Source organism: Rhipicephalus microplus, chromosome 10 (genome assembly GCF_043290135.1).
Source record: "Rhipicephalus microplus isolate Deutch F79 chromosome 10, USDA_Rmic, whole genome shotgun sequence".
Taxonomy (NCBI): domain Eukaryota; kingdom Metazoa; phylum Arthropoda; class Arachnida; order Ixodida; family Ixodidae; genus Rhipicephalus; species Rhipicephalus microplus.
Genome location: NC_134709.1, coordinates 2,168,654 through 2,180,534, shown reverse-complemented (window position 1 = coordinate 2,180,534; position 11,881 = coordinate 2,168,654). Strand labels below are relative to the sequence as shown.

General features: G+C 44.6%; 1 protein-coding gene across 1 annotated transcript in view; it reads left to right on the top strand.

Annotated features, from left to right (window-relative positions):
* Nucleotides 1-5,899: 5,899 nt before the first annotated feature.
* g (adaptor-related protein complex 3, delta 1 subunit-like garnet) overlaps nt 5,900-11,881 on the top strand; it is a 330,226-nt gene continuing 324,244 nt past the window's right edge. Inside the window, exons 1-2 of the mRNA XM_075875995.1 lie at nt 5,900-6,107; nt 11,009-11,104. Of these exons, the coding sequence (XP_075732110.1) occupies nt 6,012-6,107; nt 11,009-11,104 (192 nt within the window). The 5' untranslated portion in view covers nt 5,900-6,011. The remainder of the gene's footprint in view (nt 6,108-11,008; nt 11,105-11,881) is intronic.

The following is an 11,881-nucleotide window of genomic DNA, read 5'->3' as shown; positions in this document are numbered from 1 at the left end:
CGTTCTCATCTTACTTACCTTATTGCCACGTGGTTGCGACGGCAAATAATATGGTACTTGGGTTGCTCAAGAAGACACTTTTTATTTCATGAACATGTGCCTAGAAAAGTACAAAGTACTAGAAATTCACGCTTTACGCAGATAACAGTGATCAGAGCATTGGTTGTCGGTAATATGATCTGTGTGAAGGTACGTCGCCATATATACCCGTGGCATCGAACATCATCCATATTGTAGGTGTCTCAAGCTTATCAGAAGATTCTAAAATAATCTAGAATTTTCGCAGACTGCCAAGCGTACTTTGCGCAAGGCAATTGATTAATATGAGGTGTTTAACGTTTCAAAACCACCATATGATTATGAGAGATGCCGAAGTGGAGGACTCCAGAAATTATGACAACCTGGGGTTCTTTAACATGCACCCAAATCTGAACACATGGGCCTACAGCATTTTCGCCTCTATCGAAAATGCAGCCGCCACAGGCGGGATTCGATCGCGCGACCCGCTGGTCAGCAGCCGAGTACCTTAGCTACTGAACCACAATGGCGGTGTCTGCGCAAGACAGTGACACAAAAATACAAGCGAAGTGACAGTATAATAATGTTGCGATAAAATTTCAGCAGATGCGACAGGCTCCACTGTGGATGCTATTTTCATACAGAACCGTCAGCGGGCAGCCACGCGTTGCTAGGTGGATCGACATCTTTGGGTATTTTGAGTAGGCTAAGTTTCGACCTGAAACATACGGCGTGACGACAGCACTCACGTTGACTGTAAATTTTAGCGAAACGAAGTGCACGCTTCTGTTGGATGATATGCATATTATTAAGAAGCTGTTGTGTATTCCTCAAAGGTTGAGAACATCAATGGTCGAGCGAACCTTCACTATCACGTGCTGGATAAAAGGAATATATCTATGTAATGTTTACAGCCAAACTATAGACCGCAACTGACGGTGTGGGCCGACATCACTCCTGTAAGTCTATATATTTAGGGTTGTATCCGTTACAGTAAAAAGTAACTAAATACGTTACTCGTTACTCTAATAAAAAAGGGGAACGTTTCACGGCTCCACGTTCTATATATGCATAAAAAAGGTAACGCATTACCATTACCATAACCGAAAAAAAAAACATAACGAATGTTACCTCTGCCGTAGCTCCGGAATCATCACTTTTAATCAACGTGTCTTTGCTGCAGAAACCCACAATGAGAATTTTTAAATTTCAAATTTATATTTCACACATAATAACCCAAGCAAGGATTATACTCAATGTTCAATTAACGAGAATTGTTTGTACAAATGTGCTGAACCTTAGCAATGTTATATAGAGGCTTAATGACGCCTGCTCATCTGATGGCTTCTGACTCTGCAGTGACCCAGGGTGAAACCATTTTTTTTTTTCATTGGAGCATTATACACAAAGTGAGGTTCGATAATCTATGGTATTCACAAAGAAGCTATCATTGAACTCTAAAGAAATTTACAACAATGGGCCTTTTCTTGATCCTTCAGCACCTTCAATAAAGCATGTCGAAATCGGTACTGTTGGTCCTAGCAACCGAAATGGCCCGCCGCGCGCCAGTAGGCAATCACGGAGGCCTACGGAGACCTACATTGGTGCCTTTTTATTAGAGAGAGGGAGGGGGATCGGGAAATGTCGTGGGGAAAAGGGGGGACACTTGCACGTTTGTGACACCAGATGTGCCTCTCAGAGATGTAAGTCTAGAAAAATCACGTCTTGCAACACACATCTTGCAATAGCAGCCTTTTTTTTAAACATGTTGCAGGTTTTATTTTTGTTTATATAACAATTAAAATCATGCCTAGAAATCAAATTGACAAACGAACGTAGGTTCCCAGCACTCGTAATTGCATTCTTCTATTGAGTCTTTTCCGGAACCAGTCGAGAGTGGCAGTTGCGATTTTAATTGTCTCACACACCTGATGGGTATTGATCACGTGTACACGCTACAAAAAAAGCATTGAAAAGTTGAATGTTTTATACGTACTTTCAAGCATTCTTATTTGTGACGTTTTTAAGAGAAATTTTGATGGGGCCCACTTGCAAGGGGTGTCCCCCTCCCCTGACCGAGCACAAAGGTTTCGGGGAGTCAACGTTCTCTGCAGGCTTGGTCAACGGGCATCCAGGTCATGACCAGTATGGACTGTGCATCTGAGAAAATATTGCATTTGCTCTCATCTTCACATATGGCCATCGACAGGTTTTTGTCTTGGGGGGATGCAAACCCTTCTTTCAACTTGTATCATGGCTGAGGGAGGGGGTCGTGTTGCTCTCGCTAGAGTGGGTAGCAAGTGCTGGTGCAGCTTGAAGGGGTCAAGTGCCCCTTTTGCACCACGCTTATGTCTACACTTCATTCATTGAACACAACGGTGAGGACTAGTTGACTAAATTCGCAGATTCGTTTTCTTCCGCATCTTATACCGCTACATAAAACGTTCTCATATTGTGAAAAGTAGGTATTTCGATTCGTTTGAAGGAAATTAACATTCAAGGCATGACAGATACTCAAAAGAGCGGTTTCCTGCAATCGCAATAATAAAACTCGTAGCAGAGGTGCTTCTTTTTTCGTTCAGCGTACAATGTAAAAGTGAGATCCAATTCAAAAAAAGTGAACTGAGTGACGTGCGTCGGTGCTTGCTCAATGTTCAATGAAAGAAGGTTTCATGAAGTATGACGTAGCCAACCACAGAAACAAACTGCCGCATCTTAAATTAAAAAAAAACAAGCAAAGTGCTGCACATTCGTGGTAGAACTTGGACATAAATTGAAATACGCGTTTTTTATTATGAAAGCGAAATAAGAACTATTTTACAAAACGCTTTGCATTCATCGTCATGTCGACACATCTTTGTAGTGTCATTAGTGCTATTTGGATGAAAATCCCTGAATTTCAACTAATTCAGCAACCTCTGGCAGAAGAACCTTTTGAATTTTTAGTTTCGGTTTCCGCGCCGCCGGCGCCGCCGCCGCCGATGAAAATTGGCCGCGCGCCGCCGCCGATGAATTAACCGGCGTGCGCCGACAACGCCGCCGCCGCCGACTCTGAACGACCTCCACGCCGCCGCCGGTCGAAATCACCTCGGCGCACACCTCTAGGGGTGCCTGAACCAAGGAGGATATCTCCTTGGCCTGAACACATTACCCCACATTCTAGTACACTATAGCCGCAGCGGATGCTCGCCGAAAATCGCGAAGTGTTTATCTGTTTTTCCGCTAGGAGGTAGTGCGGGTGTTTGCCATGCGACGGCTTCATGGAATAGCCCATGGTGCCGTTGTCAGCCCATGGTAATAGCCTCTTTTTTTTCCTTAGTCTTCGTACTTGCGGGCGGCGAATCGTACTTGCGGCTTTATTTATTACTGATTACGGTTTTGTTTTGACAGTGAAAACAAATTGTTTTGAACCTAGGAACTTGATCCAAAATAGTAAACTTAAAAAAAATAAGGTTGTGAAGCGCAAACGGTGAACATTTGCTCATTTATGTTTTCGTGAAAAAACAGCTCCAAGCCACACGAACACAAACGGAGCCAAAAGCAGACTATAAGTACAAAAATTAGACAAAAATGTGCACTACCCATCAATCATTCCCATGCTCGCTGAAGCGCCGTGTGTTGCAACCACGACCTCCTCTATAGATTGGCGACCTGCTCATATCGGTTTTTCTACGACTGTGCTTGACTCCAACTGTGGAGGGTCACGTGTTTGTCTAGTTACAAAAGTGTCATGAGAGGCCGCTTCAACTTAACCCCATACGAGCCGACGCGACAACTTGAAAAGTACGTAGCTCCGTCGGAACGGTTCCCGCGTTTCGAGTGCTCCGCGGCAGGTATTTTTTTTTTCTTTTACCGTCGGAACGGTTTCTAATGTGCCGCGGCAGATATATTTTTTTCTTCCTTTAGTAACTTGCGTGATGATCTTGAGTGAGTGAAACAACTTCATTGACGATCCCGCATAAAGGGGGAAGGGGCAGGGGGATTAAAGCGAGACACTAGCGTGCTCGGACGTCCTGGAGCAGATGATCTTGGAATTGTCTGTTTGACTAGTGCGCAGAGACGAGGCCGAGAACGTGAAGTAGGCGCATTGACAGCATGCCTCGTCTCAGTGCAGTGGTCCCAACAATTACTCAACGTGGCTGCTGTGTGTGTGCTCTGTGAAAAACTTTCTGTGCCGCTGTGTGGAGAACATTCACGCGATCTTCATCGCGACACCATCGTTAATAAAGTCGGCAATCTAATGGGAATGTCAATGAGAGCCCTGCCGTGCGCGACTGGTGGTTCTTACAGGGTGCCGCCGTTTAAACAAAAACATATATGGCACTTGGTTCTTCAGACATAACATTTCAACGTCTTCATGGTCGAGGAGTCTGTCATTCTTCACGGAAGTAGAAACCTTGAAGGGCTATTGTAGCTGTGCAATTTATTCCGCCCATTTGAACGAAGAGAAGTGCCGAAACTGCAATGCTCGCATTTTCGTTTCTTGTAGCTCATTGAATCATCCGAGTCTCAGTTTCAGAGTTGGAAGCTTTTTAGCACACGTATTACTACGAGATCACGAATTAAATGGAGTACGATTAGCTCCAGGCTTTTTATAAAGCAGCATAAGCTACGTATAACCATGACCATACTTAACAAACCGTTTTTATGCATAACGTGGACCAAGTTGCTGAACTTACCATACATTTAGCCTGCTACAAGCAGCGGCACTTAATCATTTGTCCCATTGAAACCAGCACACTTATGTCACTTACAAAGGCAAAATTCAAATGCATCTCTGTAACTGCAATTGACCCGAATCTTTCTGAAAATATATTTTGCTGCACTTCCCTTAGTAGAGCCTCTTAACTGTTGTGCCCCTGATTAACCCACTAGTTAAATGCTTAAGACCATTATTTCAGAAACTCGTCTATGTTATACTAAATAAAATTCTCATGCAGAAGGAACACACTTCATTCATTTTGAAATTCCAGAACATTTTATTTGTTTGCCAAGCTCAAACCTTGAGCACCTTTCGTGACTGTGGATTGGCGTACAGCAACTTCCTTTTCGCGTGAGTCTCGGCTACGTTGCTGGAAAAGTTTGCCAGAAAAGGTTGCAGAAACTTCACGAGAATGTGCTTCACAAGAGCAGTTGTATGGGCTACACTGTCATTCCTTTCACATTTGAACAGGGGGTTCTTAATAATAGATGGAAGCACGGCACACGTGAACTTCTGCAGTGGCTGTGGTCGTTTGATCAGCAAAGGTGTCGCTCGTTCGCTCTGATGTTCGTCCGCTCGATTTACAGAACGGAACGCAACAGTAAACCATACCTAAATAGTTTACTGCTGCGACCAGTGCTGTCACACTTCAGGCAATGGTAAGCAAAACAAAAGTCAAAGAACGCCAGTTACGACACACCACGACCACAAAGAAAACAACACGTGCGATGCCTGCGCAGCCTTCACCCGTCTGCGAGAGATTGGGGTAAGTTGTAGCGCCACGCTTTGCCATGGCAAGTCAGAGCTAAAAAATAATAAACAAGCAAAAACAAATTTAACACGCAGGAGCGTTGTAGCACAGGCAGGTCGTTAATCTATAGAGGAGGTCATGGAACCAGCTAAGCGTTTTTCATCTGCGGCCCGTAGGGGCGCGTCAGTCGAGAGTTGTTTGAGACCTGAAACTGTGCACTACTGTTTCGGAGGCTATGCAAAGTGTTGCGTTGTAGCACCGTCCGCCACAAGTGACGCTAGCGACCGAGAACATTTTTCAAATGAAAGAGGAAAAGGGTGTGGCAGCTGTTTTTCTTCTCATGCGACAGGCATCTTCCTGGAGGAGGCGTTGTTGTGAGCCTTATCAATCCATTTATCCATCCAGGTCACATGACTTTTTTTTTCTCTTTTTTTTTGTTATTTATGCCCACACAAGTTGGTCATACGCTGGTGCGGCTGGGTTTTTGTTTAGCATTTAGGAAAGCCGCAAGCTTTATGCGGTTATCAAGTATCGCAAGACATGGCATTGCGGAAAGTCAAGGGTAATATCGAACGAATGTTCGACAAGAACTTGACGGACCTCGTCCGCGGTATTAGGAACAACAAGGAGAACGAGGTGAGAGATCGTCGCGTACTGCTTGCAACTGCGGGAGGCCTAGCCCCATATTTCGGGGGCGTCAAGTGTCAGATAAGTCGGTGAGACTGCGCCGACCGCCGTCCCTCGGGATCAGAGTGCATAGGTTTTGAAGCTGTGCAGTTGGCACCTCAGCGGGCTTCACCGGTTGCCTCTGGACACGTGAATGATTGTGTGTTCGGAAAGCACCATATGATTATGAGGGCCGCCGCAATGCAGAGCTCCGAAAATTTCGACCACAGGGGGGTTCTTTAACGTGCACCCAAGCTTAAAGTACACGGCCATTGGGCATTTTCGTCTCCATCGAAAATGCGGCCGGGAGGACATTGGATTGTCACATTGAGATGTTTCGGAGCACTATCTTACTTTGCTATTGCCTAGTTACACCGCTGTTCTAGATGATATTGCGTCCTTGTGATTCGAGCCTAAGAAGTTGTAGTGATTTTGAAGCTGTGTAGTTCGTACGGAAGCAGGTTTCACGGGTGTCCCTTGAGACATTTCGCATGGATTGTCACATTCACATTTTTCGGTGCACTGACAGACGGAATCACTCTTGTCTCGAGCTTTGGACGCTGTTCTAGTCCGCGACTGCTACCTCGCGTAAGCCGTAAGCTTACTTTTAAGCTTGAATTATGGCAAATAAACCTAGCATGCAGTATAATTATGTTAGGCATCATTGCAGCATCGCTATTTGCATGTATTTGCGGAAAATGGCAGCCTAAGCGTCTAGCTGGGTGTTGTAGGCGAAAATGAAACGTTGAACGTGATATCGATATCCTGTTCCGAGTGCGCACTCCAAACACTTGTTTTAATAAATCTTTTCGAACTTGCACCCACTATGTGGCTTTAAGGGTGCAGTGGCATGTGTGTTTTCTGTAGTGAGTGACTAGCCTTAAACTCTGAAGTCATTATGATAATCCCATGTTCTTACTCTCGATGGCGGTGCGCTTGTGCCCCGCATTATTACTACAATATTTCATGTTGTATTGTGAGGCACGTATACAGGACGCGTGTGTTTGTAGAGCATGAAAGTTACTTTCACTAGATTTCCAAGCAGAGCAAGTTATTTTCACTGCATTCACAAGGAGAGGCGTGGCTGTGGGGTAGAACACTCGCTTGCCACGCGTGCAACTGTGTTTTGATCGCCACTCAGACCCAGAATTTTTATTGCTTATTTTATTTGCATCATTCTCAATTTTTTGGTCACGCAAAGATGCTACATTTCTCGCTTACAACCAACGACGCCGACACCAATGCTGAAAGTCTTTCCAAACGAGCTCTTTAATGCTATTGCGTTTAAAGCATCTGTCTGCAGGTCGCGGGATCGAATCTTGACCACGACAGCCACATTTTCGATGGAGGTGAAAGTGCGTGACGCCCCTGTGCTTAGATTGATGTGCACGTTAAACAACCACAGGTGGTCAAAACTACCGGAGTGCTCCACTACGGCATCTCTCATAATCATATCGTGGGTATGCAACGTTAAACCCCCGACATTTATTATGACAAGCGTTTTTTTACATTTGTGCTTTTCAATTTCCATTCATGGTTGGTAACTGTACTGCATCTTGTTTCTATGAAAAAGCAGTGCAGTGATAATTCATTTTTTTTGATGCATTAAACTTTTTGAAATGTAAATATTCCATTCTGCCATTTCATGGTAACCTGAGGTAGCACACCATCAGTATGCTTTTTGATGAAAATACGCAAGAAGAACTGGAAAGGACAAGATCTCTCTTCTAGCTAAAATTTACAGAAAAAATCAAGGTTTTATCTGTCACCAAAAAGCAACAGCAACTGGGAAACATGTGCTTGAAACCACAAACTAACAACTGATGAACAGCTATCAACTCAAAGTTAAAACCCAAAGTATAGAGCAGAAAAGCTATCTTCAGCACATGAGGTTCACAAAGCTGGGAGAAACAACTATGGCGAAAAGAGTCAGATTATGCCAAGCACCAAACACTTAATGAAATGATACCTGTGCGACACTGTGAGAGCCAATGGCGTAAACATTCCTTGAAGGGGGCCTGGAACACTTTTTGAGCATGGTCAGAAAATGCTGCTGATCAATAGCTTCCAAGAACATACGTGCCAAATTTTTTAGCGTAGCACATGGCCTGGAATTTAAAATAAATTATCTGGGCCAGCTAAAAATCGCTTTCTCTTCCTAAATAACTCTACAATATCAAAATCGCTATGACCCAGGCCAAGTATAAGCTATTGGCTGATTTGAGCATGGTGCTCTTGATCTTTACTGGGGCCGCTGCGAGAGACTGCGACTTCTCCATGTGTGCATGCGTGATTGCACTGGAAAGCCGCGTATCCAAAGAAGAAAAAAAGAGTTCTGCAGATCTTGCGAACGTTGGGAATCGACGTTATGCGAAAAATGCAGAGGGAACATTACCGTGTAGTAATTTTTTTATTGAGCGTCATGAAATGATGCTAAATATATGTACAAATGTTGCATGCATAGACATATGTTGAAAGGTCAGATGTTTACATAAGCAGTTGTTTGCACTTGTGCAACGATGCCAACAGGCACATGAGCATTAGCAACACCAGAAGCGATAAGCTGATATGAAGCGCTGGTGCTGGCGAATACGGTAGCCCTGGACACTGCTATGTGAATCAACTTCAGCAGATTTCACCTAACTTCAGTTGGTGTTAGCTCGATGTAACAGCTGTATGATAGGAGTATATCTGTAATCAACCACAATTGACACTTCACAAGCATTACGGTCTATTTGAAAAGTAGTTCCGAGACATAGTGTGGCTCTGTGGTAGAATACTTGATTGTCACGTAGAGTGCTGAGGTTCGATTCTTGCTGTGACCATACTTATTGTATGCATTCATTGGGTCAATGCTGCCGATGTCAGCTTTTTCTTTAAAAGGCCCGTCAACAGGCTCCAACTTTTCTTTTACACCCCCCAAACACCCTCAGCATATCGTAGAGTAGACCGCAGCGATTAGTTTTTTGAATATTACAGCACTGCATGCCAGGCAAATTCTCCATTAAAGAAAAAAAGAATTCCTGCGCATGTTTCATGCACCTGACCAACCTCCTTCCACGCGCAGTGATTTCAACTCTGTGATCGGCAACGTGATGCACGCAGTTCGTGGATTGGTCTAAGCGAGGTCTCAACCAACAGTAGTGAACTCAACGACAGTTCCTGTTGCCATAATATCTCCCCTCAGCTATGACAGAGTTATTCAATCATGCGAGTTGCGAATACCCCCCCCCCCCCCCCCCCCCTGTAGGCTCCATGTATCGAAAGTTGGACACTTCACTGGCCCAGTTTTGGAAGTGAGCAGATTGTTGTGCCATCTGTTGACCAGAACACCCACTATTAAACGCATTATTTGTGTTTTATGTTGCTGTTTTCAGATGGTGTGACAGTTTGCCGATTCCCCCCCCCCCCCCCCAAATGCCAGGCCTGCACGGAAGGTGCAGCACAGCTAAAGCTAGAAGAGCAGCCTTTCAGAGCCTTTTCTAAACACTCATTTGCTAACTGTGGCAAGCACACTTGCTGGGTACCCACTATGGCATTAATAATGATAATTTCTGGGTAGTAGGCCGGCATTCGCTATGATATTTTCGTCATTTTTCTGAGAAGTGAACACTTGCAAGGAATTTTGTGCCAATTGTTCACACAGTAGCTGACGACGATTAGGAATTATGGTTTAAGTGGGTATGCGCCACAGTTAATAGGTGATGAAGAAAAAGCTTTTGTAACGAGTTGGAGCATTGGACGACCCACTCGTTCCCTTATTCACATTGTGTGACGCCTCGTTGTTCTTTTGTTGCTCTAAAATGCTTCATTACTCATATTAACGCAATTCCTTTCTTGACATCGAGACTGCCTAAGGCAAGTTTTCAAACAAGTCCCAAGCACGGGCATGGCTCAGTGGTATAATACTGGGCTGGGCACCCAGCAGACCATGTTTCGAGCCCCACTGTGTCCATGGTACTAAGTTTTTTTTTTTTCTTATTTCTTGTGGTAGTGGTTAGGGGCACTTGCGGCGGTGGACAACTACGGCGCCGCGCATGACCCTAGTTGTAATCTCATAAAAACTTTCGCTGTGAAATCAGGTGGATTGTATTTCCAGGTTTTGGAATGCTGTTTCGCTGCGAATTGTTATCAGTTGCAAATTGAGCGACTGGGCTGCTGAAAAGCGTCGGCACCGTGTGAACAGTGAACAGCCAGGCATCTCAGCAAGCAAAAGTGCTTTGAGATTGAGTTGGCCGATGGCGTCTGTGGCTGACGTCATGTGACGTTGCTGAAGAAGGCAGAGTAACGACCACGGGCTTTGATTTCCCCTCCCTCTATAAGAAAAGGGTGGCGAGACCGCACAAAAATTTGAAACCAGCTGAAAATGGTGTTCTAACCTTGGCAACTTCCTTAATATAGCATGTATTCACAAGACTCTTGTGGCAGCATGTTCACAAAGTAGAAGTGCACATATATCTTTTTAAAACTATTTTTCGACCTTGAGGTTGTTTACTGGCCCTTTAACACGAACGTGTTGAAATTACCAGTGTGTGTTCTTGCTGTTCCTGATGTATGTTCTCACCAAGATGCGTGTTCTTGCTGTTCCTGTGGCACATAGCTGCATAACAGTGGCACATATCTGCTCCCAGGTGTGTACCACTATTTTACGGAAAGTGTTTGACGAAGTACGTGTTGGGATTGGGACATTATTTAAGTTCTGACTAGTGCATCATATTCGTCAAACTATGTCAAAACTATTCGTCAAACACTTCCAAGTAACCTTGTTAATCATATTGCAAGATGCACCTTTGCTTTCACCAGAACGTTTAAATTCCAAACTATCTCTTTATTGATCTGTATGCTGACTGTCTTTTTTTTTTTTTTTTCAGACTAAATACATTTCCCAATGCATCGACGAAATCAAGGAAGAGCTCCGGCAGGAGAATATGTCTGTGAAGGCCAACGCTGTTGCGAAGCTGGCTTATGTAAGGCGAACATTTCCTTCATGTAGCAGTATATCTTACGCCACTGTCACATGAGGTCTGTTAGAAAAGTATCCCACCTTCGGTGGCAGAAAAAAAAAAATGGCATAATTGGAGTGCTGGAAACCTAATCCCCCTCAAAGTAGTCCCCTTAGGACGCCACACACTTTTCCCAGTGATGCTGGCGTTGTTGGAAGCATTCTGAGAAAGCCACTTTCGGAATGGAGTTTAGCTCAGATGTCATTGCAGCCATAATGTCCTCTCTTGTTTGAAATCGCTCTCCTTTCAATGTCCTCTTGAGTTTGGGAAACAGCCAGAAGTCGCAGGGGGGGGGGGGGGGGGGGCATATCAGGAGACTGAGGAGTTGAACTACAGGAGTCTGACATTTCACAAAAAATGTCTGAACCAAGTGTGGGGAATGTGCAGGAGCATTGTCATGATGGATGCGGCAGTTTCTTGTTGACCACAACTCGTCTCTTGCACCACACAGTATCACGTAGGCGACGGAGGACATCCCTGTAGTACTCTTCGGTGATTGTTTGACCCTATGGTGTGTACTCGTAGTGTACCACACCGCGGGAGTCAAAGAAAGCACTCAGCATCACTTTGACATTGCTGCGCACTTGGCGGGACTTCTTTGGTCTTGGTGACGTGGAATGCTTTCACTGTGATGACTCACATTTGGTTTCTGGGTCGTACCCGTACACCCAAGACTCGTCACCAGTGATGATGGCGTTCATAGAGTTAGGGTCACTGCTTGTGAAATACAGCATGTTCTGT